The following is a 16,778-nucleotide window of genomic DNA, read 5'->3' as shown; positions in this document are numbered from 1 at the left end:
AATTGGAATCACTACATTAAGCAATGTTATGCTGATGAAAATCAATCTTTTCATTTACTTGTTAAGCACTTTGGCATTTAGCGTTCTATAAATAAAGTAAAATACAAATAATCAGGAGTGCACTCTATATTTATATCGGTGTAAACTGTCACTACATTAAAAAACATGTGGCAAGTCATTTTGAAATGTAGAATAAACAACTCAATGTTCTGTTTTAAAATCTTGCATGCATCCATTTTGTATTATGTCTATATGCTTGTTTGATTCAATGCCCTGATGGCAATAATCAAACATCAGCCCCCTCCAGTGTGCTGGCAGGCCATCTTTAGGCAGAGGGAGATCTGTGTTTTACTGTGGTCAAGTGAATTCTAAAGACACAATGTGATTGCATAAGTTTCAGAAGACTGGTGTGTGTTTAGAATTGAATTTTAAAGACATGCCACCAGTCTTATGAAAGCTATAACAGAGTGTTGTCAAGGGACTCTTGTGGTGTAGTGGGTTAGTGTTATCCCTCAGAGCCACCATCCGCCCTTCCTCCACCCCACCCCTTTCCTTCAGTTGTCATTTCCCCCCCGACATTTTCAGCAAAGTTACTCCAGTGCCCGGACATCATTTTGAAATTGACCCCTGACCGTCTTCAGCCGGCCCTGACCATCACCATAGTAAAACATTGTTTGATCCGATTCAAAGGAATCCTCTTTCTGTCCCACATCTCCCTTTTGAGGGCGTCCAGGTTTATAGCTTGCATGTTCTATCCCCTTCACTAACATGTTGAAGTTTATTAGGAGTTATACAATTGTTGTCAGTGTCTTTGTCTCTACTTTCTGTGATTGTATCGGGATGCAAGGCTGTTTGATGTCAATTTTGTGAAGTCCTCAGACCGTAAAGTCATTTGATCACTCTTCACATGATGGCACCTGGCGATCATTGGGACTATGTTGTCATTTCTGCAATATCTAGAATTTCTGTTACATGAACCCAGTGCGCTCATTGAAGGAAGATTGCCGATCCCTATTCTCCTCTCTGTAGGCTTGCGGCAAGGCACAGTGGGAAGAAGAATGTTAGTGTGGGTAAAGAAAAATAAGCATGGTATCACTTGTGATAGCGCATCTCATAGCTCCATGTCTTATGTCCTCTCTACGGAAACTTTCTTTAGCCTGCAGGTTACAGCCTAGAGTTCTGGCAGTGCTGCTCTGATTGACCAGATTATTTTTCCACAGGCTAGGTTTTGCAGAAGTAATTTTCTTGGGCCTCCAGTTTCCCCAGCAGGCAAAGTAAAATGCCATCACTAACTTACAGTGTTACTCAGGACATGGATCGACAAAGCAGCAATGATAATTAGGTTGCAAACTAAGCGCTACATTTACAAGCTCATATATAAAAATACTAGCTGGGGTACCCGCGTTGCCCGTGTCCTAATCGAGTGGTGGCTCATGTGCCCTGGACGATGTTGCTCTAGTCCTCATGTCAGCAAGTCTTGATTTAGTTTTCCCTGGCATCTCATTTGCCCTGGAGAAAGTTGCTCTTGTCATCTGGTCGGCAAGTCGTGCTGTTGTTTGTTGTTGTGTTTCAAAAGCTCTTGATATTGATTTGCGCTTTGCATCAGATGGAGCTTTTCCAAGTGATGTTCGTTTTTTGTGCGGCATGTTTCAGTCACTCAATGGCTTCAGCACATTTGAGAAAATGTCCAAGAAAGATTGATTGATTGTGCTCTCTTTTCGTGTATGAACTTAAGTAACCTGTAACCTTTCCATTTCCCATATTTGGAGTGGCGTGATAAAAAAGATATAATTTTTTTAATTCCCTTAAAGAATACGTCAATAAACACTTTCGAACGGGATACAGTTATACAGTGTTGAAACAAGAGTAATATCCCCAGATGGGATACCAGTAGTAAATGTTTAGATTGTAGAAAATATAACAAAAGATGATCTTCAATTTACCTCTGATGTAATTCCACAGATGCTAGAACTACTGATGTTTCTGAGCCTATAATTTATGAAGTTGATTTAGGATATACTTACACCACAGGGTATTCTATACAGGAAGCAAGACAGATCAATAATCTAATGCTAGATGCCTCTTTAACGCGCTTGCTTAATATATCCCTAAAACTACCACAGCAACACATGAAGTATATGAGATCTCTGAGACACAGTAACCAAAAATCTGATAACTCTCTGAATGTCAGCACATCATAATCTGCATTGTTTAGTATTCTTGAAAATCTACTATCTATAGTAGCAGAAAGATGTATACGATTAGAGAATAAGATAGATATCCAATCCATTCTACTACACAAAAGTATTAATAGAGGGCAACAAACCTTTAAAGAGCAGGGGGTAACACTAAAACCTGTGTTACCCACCAAGAGGCAGAAGCTAAAACCTGCCCACAGAATGACGATGATCCTGCGGGTGTTACCCCATCTAATCTTATGGGTAGAAAATGCAGTCAAACCCCAAAAAAGAGATCTATTGCACAAGCATGCATGTATAGTAACAAAAGAAACAGAAAAAAGAAATCATGTGGCATAGATGAGGATGAATCAACATGCATTACATCAAATACTGAGCACCTTAATGTAGAAAACGATATACACACGAAGCTGGCTAAGGTGAAGCAATCGAAGCTGCAATTCTCTAAATCGAAAAACAAATTGTCAAAACACAAAAATAGAAGAGATATTAGTAATCATACTGAAACAGTACTTGAAGATATTGATATGATAGGTTATTTATAACGTTCTTAATACCCACAAGTTTCTAAGTGCAGACCCGGGGATGGAACCTGTGTTGCTCCGTGTCATCTTGCTTTCAAGGCGAGCACGTTGCCCCTGAGCTACCCTCCCGAGACAAATGTCTATTTGTGAGTGAGTGTGTGTCAGCCTCTAACATGGACACTGTGGCAAATAGAACTAATGAGGAACACCCATTGACTTCTCTATCTCAGCCAGTGATGGCCAATCAAAAACAAATATCAATAGCTACACCTCTTGTAGATAAAAACAGCGATGCCATACACAGTGTACATGAGACTGATGCATTGGAAATTCAAGCTCTGAAAATACGCTCTTGGTCCAATGTATATTATACCCCCCTAAACCGATCAAGCAATCCACTCTGAGGAAATTAAAATAGTCGATCAGATTGAACATTTGCCTATACCTGTTTCCAATGTCTGGTTCTCACTAGATGCAACCCTCCAATATATTTTGAATTATGAGGCCGACTTAAATAATGTAGGATTCAGCTGTAATGTGGTGACCATGTACCCCCAGAAAAATAGGCAATCGACCAAGTTGAATGCTATGTCCAGTGTGATCCAGAAGCACCCAGCGAAAGGAAACATGCACCGCAAGTGAAAAAGTCTCAACACAGTAATGAGTGAAAGTCATCAGGACGCCAATAAAGTGAATGATAGAAATACACATGGAGCCAATGGTGAGGGTTATTGGCAGTGGCTCCCGACAATTTTTAAGACCCACTTTGTAGAATCATCTTGTTGACCCAGCGTTGTATGTTCTTGGAACACGAGAGGACATACCCTCCTCACAGCTGAGGAGGGGCTTCTCGCCCATATGAATCTATTCTGGATTGATGCCTTGCAAGAAATATGGCTTCTTGAACCCATTGAATTGGATGGCCGCAGTACCATACATCAAGTAGCCACAAAAGGCCACATCAGTAGACCCAAAGGCGGACTTATGATTTCCACCAGTCTTCTGTGCGTCTTGAAAGAGATAGATGGGTCCACGCCAATGGTGCTGGCGGCTTCGACAGTGCATGACTGTACTGAGATGTACATTATAAACATATATGATCCACCAGGAGCGGTTGCTACCACACGGAATGTGAAAATTGTTAAAAAATGACTTGAGGCTTGTTCTCCGAATGTGCCGTTATTGATAATAGGGGATTTCAATGCCAACATAAATAATAGTGACACTACATAAGATAGTTCTCCTGTGTCCTCTCCGGTCAAGTTGTTGATGTTGGAGCACCAAGGTCGCGCCTGAGTGTCTTCTCTTTACTCCCACTCGTTAATTAGACTAAATGGGAATTGCAGAGGTGACCCCACTAAAGCATATATGCAAATAAGTGGTAAAAGCGCATCTACATTAGATTATGTTTTTGTGAATGCTGCTGCGATGTTGTTGGTATTAGATATGGCAATTGTGACAAGAGAGGAAAGTGACCACATACCATTATGTGGTGTGCTTGAAAATGACCGGTCGAACAGTCGTAGTAAAGACTCTGACGAGAATGGTGATATTTATATTAATAATAGTAACAACTGCATACACTGGAATCCCAAAAATCTTGAAAAAGCTAATCGAGTAGCGAATCAGCTGTTGCCGATACTCCTAGCTCAACACCAGGGACGTCATTTGGGGGTCGCCAGGGGTCGCAACTGCGACCTCTGTGGTGTCCCTTGCGACCTCTGTGGTGTCCCTTGCGACCTCTGTGGTGTCCCTTGCGACCTCTACTAAAAAAAAAAATACATATTTTTTTTTTTTTTTTTAAGTTATGCAAGCTCCTGGGCTGTGGCTCTTTACTTCTGGGGTGGCTGGCTTTCTTGTTCAGGCCCCTTAAAAAAAAAGACTTGAGGCACTCCTGTTCTTATTTTTCTTTCAGCACTGACCCTAAATAAGAAAGAACAGGAATACCAAATAATGTGTCTTTCTGGAATTCTATACAGTAATTGCTGGCCTCATTAAATGTTTATTTCAGGCACACTTCAGGGGGTGAGTCACTGATTTAGTCTGTTCTTAAACGCCTCACTAAGCCTAAGCCGTTCATCCTTCTGAGGTCGATAAATGAGTACCAACACAGGTTGGGTGATATTGGGTGTATATTTTTTTTATATAAAGCGCTTAATGATGTGTTATTATATAGCACTTATGCTTATCATTTGGTCATGGACGTCTGCTTGCATACACAGTCATTTGGTAATACGGGCCAATAAACACTGAACTTAATGATACATATGGCGATCCATTCTTGTATGAATGTACATCATATAGTGATATAACTATATTTTTCATAGTGTACAATGCTATGTGATGCCACTTTCTGTTTTGTCAACGGGTGAAATGTTGTGTTCCATCGCTACCCGCTATATCACTTTGGGGCGGGGTCTAATGACATCACTTCCTGTGATGTCATCAGGGGGTCAAGGGTCGGGTGATGTCACTTCCGCTACCCCTGGCATTTTGGTGAAATGACGTCCCTGCTCAACACGTCCATGGGGTAGTGAGAATGCAGTTTTCATATTTCTTACAAATAAGATTAAGGAAGCGACTAAACAACGCTGAGTGATACATAGTCCTCATGAGCGACAGAACTCAAAAGGGAAAAATAATAGGTGCTATGATCGCAAGATACATAGGGCAAAAATAACAGTTAAGGAATCACATCTCCACTATATTGAGCAGGGCGAGTGAAAGTAATTTTGACTGGGAGATAAGCTCTTCCATCAAAAATGCCAAATGTACCTATAAGAGTTGGTTGAAAATCCATCAGTCGGCAGTCAGCAAACCATACTCTTAGTGGCAATATGAATGGAGTCTGGGCGGGATTCAGAGGGGCTGAGAAACATGCACTACCAATACAAACTTTAGCAGAGAAGGATTGGGAAGAACACATGCTACCACCCTGAATAGCATGATCCCTCCTAATGCGGTAATAGAAATACCTATGCAACGTTGGGAATGCAAAGTCTCAGTGGGTGATATCATAGCGATCATTAACGTCATCACGCGCCTCCGGCCTAGATGGAACTTGTAAAACCTATCTCCAGACGTGTGGACCCAGGTCCTGCATCTTCTCTTTATGGAGATAGGCAGGAGTAGACGACTCCCCGCCTCGTGGAGGGTCAGTCATATATTACCTGTCTATAAGAAGGGATGCTGGACCAGCCCCACCCACTATAGAATGCTGGCTATGTTGGATATCCCTTCCAAACTGTTTGCCATAGTTCTCCTACTCGAACTCACTGAATGGATTACAACTTGTAAGATCTTGCCTCCTAATCAGATTGGCTTTAGACAAAATTCAAACACCATCCATAACCTGCTGATATTAGTGTCTGCAGTTGAGTATGTGAACATAATAAAAAAATCTGCGGTACATGGTGCGTACATAGATTTCAGTTCGGCCTTTGATACAGTGATGCGTAACAGGTTGTGGTCTAAGCGTATGGCGTGGAGAATTCCTGTGGGTCTGCTGAATATGATAATCTTGTTATACCTGGATACCAGAATAAGAATTCGCTTGAATGTGGAGGACAAACTCTACGATTCCTTTCCCACGGGATGGGGCGTTAAACAGGGCTGAATCGTAGCTGCAACACAGCTTAACCTTTATCTAGCAGACTTGCCGAAGGCGTTTGGACTCTAGATCACACCCTGTTAAGATCGGTCAGCAGATAATAAACTGGTTGGGCTATGCTGACAATCTACTATTACTTGATCAAACTAAGATTGGCCTGCGGAGTCAACTGGATTGTCTACATAGGTATGCTATAGACAATGGGCTCAAAGTGAACATCAGTACATCAAAGATCATGATTTTCTGAGGGAAAACATCAGGTACAGGCCCAATTTATCTGTGGAAATATGACTCTCTACCACTTGAATGTGTAAAACAATATAGCCCCGGGGACTATCTGATGCCCCGAAAACTGATGTTCATGCCAACCTTGTCTTGTGCTGAACATAATTTGAATTCCCCCGTCCATGTGGATTGCACTCGATAAGTGCCTGGATGTTCTCTGCAGCCTCTGCCTCTCTGCATCTTGCGCCACCCCCCACACTTAATAATAACCTAGGTTGGGCCATTAATGGTATTCAAACTTATGACCAGGGAATTAAGTGGGAAGGGGCTAGCCATAGCTCCTGAGTGAGGGCTCTGCCATGGCTCCCCCCAACTAGCCCTAGATACAGTGCCCCATCAGGCAGCCCTTTCAGCCAAATAGCTTCTTGGTTAAAGGGCTGCCTGCAGGTCTCAATACCTGTGACTAGAAAAAGGAGAGACATCAGCCGATGCCTCCTTTCTTGTCCCTAGTAACACCCACCCCCCCCATTCCTGTATTGCATGTTGTAGTGTAGGTGTAGAACCTCCAATCATGACTTATCACCAGCCATATTTACATTCCCCTTTATTTAATAACACTGAGACAAGGAAGAGGACTGGAGTAATGAGGATCACTAGAAGCGGAAAGCAACCACCGCGTTCTAATTGTTAGGAAAGGTTAACAGGTACCCGGGTGTTCAAATGCACCACACCTAGAGGGAAGGAGAAACTCACTTCTCCCGATGTTGGTCGAGGCACCGAAGGAGAGCAAGTTGTGGTGTGAAGCGGAGAAGCTGCTGGAAGTGCCATCCAGGGAAGTCAGACAGTAGAATGTTCACTGTGCTTGTGTCATGGACTGCAGGAGCTGTGAAGTGAGGAAGGAGGCAAAGTGGGAACAGGAAAGCCGACGAGACGCTATCCGAGCTGACAAGTAAGCAGCAGTGAGTACGGTGAGACGCGAGGGATACCAACACTGCTGAAGGAGACTAGCAAGCCCAGAGAGGTTGGGATGCCCAGGGCACTTCATGGAATATGCAGTGTACCGTTGATTTACCTGGTAAACCCAAACAAGGGAGCTGGGATACCGAGACAATTGAGCAAAGAGACTAAGATTACTGAAAAGGGATTGCTGACCCAATACAAGTATTATTGAGGAATCTTGGACCTGTATAAAAGCGAAGGTGATTGCTGATGAGAAGTGTGAGTCCGGGACTTGCACCCAAATACTGAGCCAGATAAGAAAGTCCTGGCAGGAGAGTAAACGAGGCATACACCGAGCCTGAGACCCTCACACAAATGTGAGTTAAAAAAAAAGCCCTTGCGGGAGAGTAAACCAGGCATACAGTGAGACCTGCACCCAATCAAGATTGTTGAACTTGAGAAAAGGGAATCAGCGCCCCAAATGTGTGGAATCTAGGGGAAGGGAGCTCCCCCCCCTGTCCCCGTCATTGTGGCACTGTGAAATATGCGGACTGTGGAAAAGCTAAGTGAGCTCAGGGGCAGAGACACACCCCTTGAGCCTGTGAATTGTGAAAACCTTGAAAGGAAGGGTCATACCTCTTCAGGTTGTGGAATGGTATAACCCGGAGATGATAAACTGTGTAAACTGGAGGAAACTCAGTGCCAGAGCCATCCTCCTTGAGATTATGGTCTATTAATCTGACCTTGAAAAGCCAGCGAAATCCAGGGGAAGGGAAGGCCCCCTTTTTCTGGTGAAACTTTATTGGTTCCTTTTTACACTGTATTAACTTTAGGGTGTGAGGGTCAGGTTAGTATTTTGGACACAGGACAGAGAACTCTTTGTTTTGGACATCTGACACAGACGTTCCTTAGTGTTGTTGAGGCAGGGAACCCCCTCCTACAGTTAGGGATAGGTAGGGGTTCCCCAGACCTTTTCTTTTATCAATAAAAGACTTTAACCAACACCAAAAATGCCACTTTGTCCGAGTCTTGCTCTTGATCCCTTACAATAGGCAGAAAGTTGCTCTTTAAATGTAGCTTGAGATTATGTTGCTTTGTTAAGCGGATTACATTCTTATAAATATATGTCGCTTAGTAATGAAGTTTTGGTGCATATGTTTTCTACAGTCTTCATCTTGCTAAAGGATTCCATCCCCCTCAGTGCAGGGTTGATTGAGTGGGTGTGGGTGGTATCATGTGAAATGCTGCATCCCTGCATTGGGTCATTTACCTGGGTGGCGGGTACCAGCAGGCATATGCACATAGTTACTTTTACTTAATAGATATCACTGAAACAAGGACCTACCTGACTGCTTCTTGCCTGATTATTTCAATATCTATCTATATTAATAAAAGTCCAAATTTGTTTGTGGCTTGACAGAGCGGTTTTCCTTGTACAATTCCACACCGTTTCACCAATCTGCATCAGATTTTGCATAGTTACCTGTTAGGAGCCCCGGACAATACTGGCTACATGACATTTGGCCACCCCACCCCTTTCCCTGGATTTCAGCTCCTTCACACATGAGACGGTTGCCTGAAATCGGCAGAACATCAATATGGTCATAGAAGGACCAGTCTCGACACGAGGAACACAATTCGGGACTTCGAAACCACGTTTCAAGGCCCTAGGATGCACAGTTTCTGAGATATTTGCACCACAATGCACCGCAACACACCGCACCATGCCAGGGTGAGACGACAGGTGGGGAGAGAGCAGAGATGGGCCCAGTATGCAGGAACACACCAACTCTCGCCTCCCTCTGTCTGCTGCAGGGTATGTCAGCCAGCCACACACGCCCATTATCAGTGCAGTTTACTTCAGGGTGCAAAGCACATCAAGCGATAAGCGAATCGGAACAGCGACCTACAAGATCATTGATTTTCAACAATTGATGAGAGAGTTATCATACCTGTTTAGAGAACCCGTTCGGAGAACGGGTACTTTTTGCTAGCGTTTATTCAAATAGATATTTAATTCATCCACGTGGGATATCTTTATAGCGCCTTTTATTCATGGCCATGTGACTGTTACCACCAGAGCGCTCGCCTGGCACTCTGAGTATATAGGACGTATTGTGCCCATGCCTGGTTTTCTGTGGTGGCAGGAGGAGTGGGTGGATTGAGAGAAAGCGAGAAGCGCACAGTAAGGGGTAGATAAGACAATGCATTCCTGTGGGATAGCAGTGTGTTTGTTTAAGGTTTTGGTGCATGTGAACTGTACTTCTCTAGTTCGAGGGAGGGGAAATGCAGACAATAAGTGCTGTAGGGCTGAACTGCTGATAATTTTAGAAGTGTATTTCAGCTGGCAGATTGTGTCCTACCTTTTGAGTGTACTTTGAGGGTGTTTGATTGGTTGCATGGTGGGCTTGTGATATGCTCAAGTAGTCCAATATAGATGAGAGCTGAGTTGAATCGGATGTGCTTAAACTGTGCTAAGGCATGTGCGCTCTAATCATCTATATTCAAAGTACCTCATTAAGAAAGAAGAATGCAGAATGCAGGGTTCTGAAAGAGGAAAAGTGATGGGACCAACCAGAGTGCCAGATCTGTATTGCCTTAGTCCTGTGTTGTATTGATCTGTGTATATTTGTAAAACAGAAGCGAGATTGAGATATATTTTGTAAATTCTCCAGTTTCTACATTTCTCTGTTTGTAAGTTACACAATTTTTAAGTCTCCATTACAAATTCCCACTTAATTTCTTTACATACAAATCCACCAAACCAACAACTTCAGGTCTATCACACGGCATCCGTTTATTCACCCCATTTGGACTTGTTTGATTGAGCTTTTAAGTGGAACAACCCACCCCTGCATGGCTTTCATCCTGATGTCAGCCATTTTGCGTCACTGGCAATTCAGGCATTGCTGATGTCTTCGCTACGGATGCCTTCTCGCTTTTTGGGCAGTAACAGTCATAAGGGTCTCTTTTCTGATACACCGTCTCTGTTGTTGAGATGCAACCAACATTTCTGACAGCTCTAGTAGCAATAAATAAGCTGTGGGAATATATTGTGTTTATTGTGCCTTTTCCATAGAATAGAGGCGTAGCCAGCATTGTCTAACAAGTGGGGCCTGAAGCTAATGTACTAGGGCCCATTGCAGTGACATGAACATCTATAAAAGCCCTGCTGAGTGGGCATCTAAAGATTTTGTGTGGGCCTTGCCTGCTTAGTCTGTTCCCTGTCTACACCTCTGCCACACAAGCACTCAGACACACAAACACTTGCACACACATACGTGAGTGTGCAAACCACACATACATAATGCCATAGAAATAAATCTTCTTGAGTAGAAACCAAATTGTATAAATACGTTCATGCATGTATAAATGTTGTGTATGTTTCCACTGGAAAGAGACTATGGCCCTCATTACAACCCAGGCGTTAAGGGGTTAACGGCGCCGTAAAAGGTGGCGGCGCCGTTAAACCCTAGACGCCTGATTACGAGGTCCCTTTGCGGGTGGCACTTTAACGCCTGCTTTTAGCAGGCATTAAAAAACCAACCCGCAAAGGGACCTTGGTGCTAAGTACGGTGCGGCAATTTGCGGCACCGTACTTAGCACCTTCCCCATTCTCATTGAGCCCTATGGGGCAAAAATGGGAATGGGGAAGGGCCATGGCGGCATGGGGAATTACCGTCCGCCAACCTCGGAATGGGGCGGTAATTCCCCATTCCGCCATGGCGGAGTCGGTAAGTTACCGGCATGGACCATGGTGCTCTTAGCACCATGGTCCAATGCCTGGGTCGTAATGAGGGCCTATGAGAGAACTATTTCAGCTATTCGATATAATGCAAGCTTCCTTCAAGGATCTGCAGAGTGTTCTATAGAAGACATTTTAGTATAGCAGGGGCATCTAGAGCACGAGGTGCTGTACATAGAAGGTAGGATTCTCAACAACCAACAAAGCACCAATGTATCCAAAAGACCAGACTGTCTCCAGTACTGCTCACCGATCATCTACATGGGAAACCCCCACCCCTTTTTGTTTCCTTAACATGGCATTTGAACTCTGACCTGCTGAGGTTTTGGAGCTTGATACTGCCATCAAGTAACACAGCCAGGCGCATTGGGAATTTCCATTTCTAAAAGTAGTTTTTACAGCTTGAAGTATATCTTGTCTTTTGTTCAACACCATGAAGTATGTAGCCTTTCCATACAATCGGAAATGCAGCCGATATCAATGGAGTGTGCCTCTCTGTCCTCTTGATAGGCTAATCTGAAACATACATCTTTATTTGTGCAAGGAAGCAGCCTCAAAATCAATTCTGTCGGAAAATTATGTCCTGGCTTATGCTTGACATGCTGAAAGAAAAGGAGTGTTATTTTGATGTAATCTCTTGCTTCGCCCCCTACCTACTGAAACACCACCCCGGTGGCATTCAGGACCACACCAGTGCTCTTGTAGTTCAGGAAGGAACTCAAGACCTTACTCTTCAGATAATGCCTAGGTTCCACCTAGGTTTCTTGCATTCACACATCAGAACCCCACCCCCATGGCCGGAACATCCTTAGCAAAGTATTGTACTCTTGCTCCTTACCGCATGTATTACCCTCAACAACATGATTCACACTACACACAACCCATATAGACATACAAGTAATGTGCATGATACTCATTTTCACAACTGCAACGTATAGCAAATGTATATGGGTATAAAAAAGTGTTTTGTTTAGCTTTGTATGAGTTTCTGATCCACATTCCTTATATCTAACATGATATCATAAGGTATCCCAAAGGTCCAACAGGTAGAGGTAAAAACAATGATTTGGCATTCATTCCTAATATTGTTTTTCAAGCTCTTATTTCTGTTTGTTTCCTTTTGTTATAGGTCCCTGAATGGTAATATGGCCAGTGGAGACGATGACCTCATTGGGATCCCATTCCCAAACCACAGCAGTGAAATCCTTTATGGATTAAATCAGCAGCGGCGTGATGGGCTCCTCTGTGATGTCATTCTCATCGTCCAGGATCAGGAATACAGGACCCACCGGTCTGTCCTCGCTGCTTGCAGCATGTACTTTAAAAAACTCTTCACTGCCAGCACTTTAGCGGATCAGCCCTATGTTTACGAGATTGACTTTGTCGAGCCTGAAGCACTTTCTGCGATCTTAGAGTTTGCCTACACCTCAACCCTCACCATCACCACTTCAAATGTCAGAGACATCCTCACCGCGGCAGAGATGCTGGAGATCCATTGTGTTGTAAATGTCTGCCTAGAAATTATGGAGACGAATCGAGAAGGAGAAGATGATGAAAAGGAGGACGAAGACGATGACGACGAGGACGATGAGGATGACGAAGATGATGAAGAAGACGATGAGGATGCAGATCATTTTATGAACCAAGAAAGCCAAAATGATGTCCAGGAGGAAAGCTGTCACCAAAGTCCGTCCATATCCGACCTTGCAGACGAACCATATCCCGAAGCTACCAGAGACTGTCCAACCCATTACCCAACCAATAGCTCTTCTGAACACCTGGGGGTTTTACGTGACTTTTCAATTGAATCATTGCTGAGGGAAAACCTGTACCCGAAAACAATGATTCCAGAAAGAAAGACAGCCTTATCTCAATTTGCACCAAGCTTCTTTCCTCATCTCTGGAATGGGGATTTTCCTGCCTTTTCCCAAATTAGGGAACATCAGATGGACAATGGGCCTTTGGATTTGGTGATCAAAAAGACCAAAATTAAAGAGGAGGAAAATGAGGAAATGCCATCAATATCTTTTTCCGAGGATTTTTTCAAAGAAATGTTTGCTGACAATATGCGAGGACACTTTAATCCAATCAAAGCTGAAAGTGACTATAATTCATATCTCAACTTTCTAAGTGCCTCCCATTTCGGGGGTATGTTTCCTCCTTGGCCTCTGGAGGATGACAGGAAGATGAAACCCAAAGCCTCCCAGCAGTGTCCCATCTGCAATAAAATCATCATGGGAGCAGGAAAGCTGCCCCGGCACATGAGGACCCATACTGGAGAAAAGCCATACATGTGTAGTATCTGTGACGTACGCTTTACCAGGTGTGTATTCCATTCTAGCTTTTCACTAGTAGATGTGAGCTATTGTCTTTGATATTCTTTTCATCTTCGTACCTCAGAAAACCTTTATGTCCCTGTCTTATTTTCACAGAGAATATGGAAGGAATGTGGGATCTTATTGTTTCGTTGAAGTAGTTCATTGTTTCTGCTTGCTTTTTTTCACTTGGGGACTGATGGTTGATTGCCCTACATTTTAGTCCAGTTATAAAAAATTAATAATGGGTTAACACTCTAACATTTTGGACATACTGCAGGGATTGTGTTGAGGTGGAATAGTAAATTACCTTTTGAAGTCCCAAAGACCTTCTCCATCAGATGGTAAAAAATCAAAAGGTGAGGTGATGAAAAGCGATCAGAGTATTTTATATCTAAGACTGACAAGCAAGGATCAGCTGAATAAGGTCTTTGTGATCTTGAAAGCATGATTACATTGCAAAACATTTTCAATTAGTCCAATAAACCTCTCCTGCATGCATGCATTACTGTTTATTTATTCTGTATCCCATGTACTGCACTGTCCCCTCCTCCTTGCCCCCTGCACTGTTCCCCTTCCCATGCACTTGCTCAATCTGAATGACACCTGGCAGGCATAGGATCGTTGTCTCTGTCTTCCCTCTGTTCCCCCTCCCTCGCCTCGTTGCGCCTTGAAACACCTGTGTATAGGCGCGTCATAAATGCCATATCATATCATTTCATGCTCCCATTGTAGACACTGGGCTAAGACATCATAGCCTTAGGGGGGCTTCTATCAATGTGGTTACCACCAGGGGTGGACTGGCCTATAGGAGACTTTGGAGATTTCCCGGTGGGCCTCTGCACCCTGGGCCTCTTTTGTGTGGTATTTCCACATTTTCTCATAGGAAAAGCTTTGGGCTTGCTGAAAATATGTAATATGGGGCCACTTTGAACATTATTTCCAGAGCCTCTTTTGGTCCCCAGGGATTATTTCCAGGGCCTCTTTTGGTCCCCAGTAATTATTTCCAGGGCCTCTTTTAGTTCCCAGTCCACCCCTGGTTACTACTGTGTACACGTAGGACTACTGTGATTTCCTGTACAGGTATGCCTAGATGACATGAGCAGTACAATGGGGGAACTAGGTTTACAACACAGGGTGCTCGCACTGGGCCATATCCCGGGGATGTCACTTTAACAGGCTGGTGATATCTTCCTACAAGCTAATGCCATTCAGTGCAATTCGTTTGTTCACTCAGTGTTCTTTAATGACACTGCCAGAATGCCTGTGTTTCTTAAATGGAAGACAGGGACTGGACAATGGGTGTGTCTCTAAGCTAACCACATATTAGGATGAAAGCATGTGTTCAATGGGGTATGTTATCCGGCCAAGCAGGATTGCGGGGTGTGGTCGCTGTCTATGGCAAATGTGTAATTCGGTCACACGAACAAGTACATGAGGCTAAAGTGGAAATAAAAGGAGACAGTGGGACGTGGTTGAATGCAGGGTGAGTCACCCAGCCTGCGCCCTGCCCCTGTGGATGCATGCAGGGGAGATGGCTCGAGGCGGCTGTCATGGAGAAAGAGAGGGGCGCCCAAGATGACTTCTGCCCGCGGCCATTGCTGCGCGTTGCGCTGCTAGTGTCAGACTAGTGTCCCGAGAGCTGGGCGGGGGCAGCGTCTCGGGCCGCAGAGCCAGTGGAAAGCTGGCCGACACCTTCGCTGAAATGGGCCGGGAAATCTGCAAGCATTCTGCACGAGTGGGCGTGCAGACAGAGCGCCGGCCCGCAAGACCGTCCTAAATCACCAGAGAGTGATTTATCTGAAGTAGACGCACATAAAACAATGTTTTAAATACGCCTACCCTTGACTGGTCAGCTGCCTCCTAATATTATGCCAAACATCGTGCAGTGGAAACGCGTGTATTTCATGCCATACACAACCTACTAATCACCAGAGGTTAAGAAGCTCTGAAACGTGTCCACGTTCATAGACACAGAAAGTCGTTCGTGGGAGTGCGACCTGCAAACGTGTTTTCTTCCTGTAACTCTCCTCTTCCGTCTCCTTTAAGTATTTCCAGTCACCGGTACTTTGGGGGTATAGGCGGTAAAGTGAATTAAGCTAATGCAAACCTATACTTCAGCAATGGCCTCTTAGCGTGCTGTAGTTTGTAGATTTGCATTCTAATCTCCAATGGGAAATGTACTATCACTTGTTAGGCCAAATGTATTTACTACTCACAGAAAACCTACCATTTTTATATTTTGCTGAATGCATCATTAAATGCACTGTGAAATGATGATGTAGTTTCTTGGCTACTGTACGGATAACTGGCTGCTGGACATTGGTGCGCGGTATAAATACCTTTAACATTAACATTAGTGCTCGAAGTTGATAAGTAATAGCTAAAAGCAGTTCATATGTACCAGGCATCACCCAGCAGGCAGGAATCAGGAGTGAGCACATAGAATGCAGTGTCGGACTGGGGCATAAAATTGCCTCGGGCCCCAATGAAAAAGTGGCCCACAGTTGCTAATGTGATTCATTCCTTTTGTGACCCTGTTTTGATTAAATGTGATGCAAATTGCACATTTTAAAGAATATTTATTCAGCAACACTGGTCAAAACTATTAGAGGCATAGTGAAGTAACTCATCAAACTAGCCCGAATTGGCCAAAAAAGTGCCCCACTTTGACACAAAAAACTGCCCCACACAAGCATTTTGTGTTTTTGTTTCGGCCATGTGCCTATTATCCTATAAGCTAGTCCGAGCCTGATAGAATTAGGCAGATTATATTTCCACACGAGGTACTCACTAGACATGTGTATCCCTTATACAGGAAGCGGTATGCTTTACATGCCTTTTAAATGGCCCTAATGCTCCTTTGTGCATATGTCTAAAGATACAGACTTAATGTCACCTGGTATGGTTGAGTGCCACAGTTGGCCTCAAGAGCCAAAGGTATCCCCTAGTAGCTGTTGGTATCAAGCAACCTGGGCACCTTTAGGAATCAAGCAGGAGCTCAGCAGCAGCCAGCTCTTACCGAAAACGCTGCTTTATCGTCAACAGGGTGGCACAGTCTGACATCCCTGTGGGTATTAATCCTTGCGGATGATCAATGCACTGTGACATTCCATAGCATCTTTCACAGCTGCTGCTTTCAGAAGAGTTTTTTGTACATTTCCACAAGATCTAAATCCTGGTGGGGGGCTAGGGCCTCACTCCCAAAGTAAAGTCTAGCTC

General features: G+C 43.9%; 1 protein-coding gene across 3 annotated transcripts in view; it reads left to right on the top strand.

Moving 5' to 3' along the window:
- The window catches only part of ZBTB7C (zinc finger and BTB domain containing 7C), a 984,162-nt gene that overhangs the window by 868,446 nt on the left and 98,938 nt on the right, over positions 1-16,778 (top strand). For all 3 annotated transcript variants that reach the window (XM_069626945.1, XM_069626946.1, XM_069626944.1), the window contains one exon: positions 12,371-13,564. In XM_069626945.1, the coding sequence (XP_069483046.1) occupies positions 12,387-13,564 (1,178 nt within the window). In that variant the 5' untranslated portion in view covers positions 12,371-12,386. The remainder of the gene's footprint in view (positions 1-12,370; positions 13,565-16,778) is intronic.

Source organism: Ambystoma mexicanum, chromosome 6p (assembly GCF_040938575.1).
Source record: "Ambystoma mexicanum isolate Mex_15411 chromosome 6p, UKY_AmexF1_1, whole genome shotgun sequence".
Taxonomy (NCBI): Eukaryota; Metazoa; Chordata; class Amphibia; order Caudata; family Ambystomatidae; genus Ambystoma; species Ambystoma mexicanum.
Note: the sequence above shows the minus strand (reverse complement) of the source record. Positions and strands in the feature narration are given on the sequence as shown.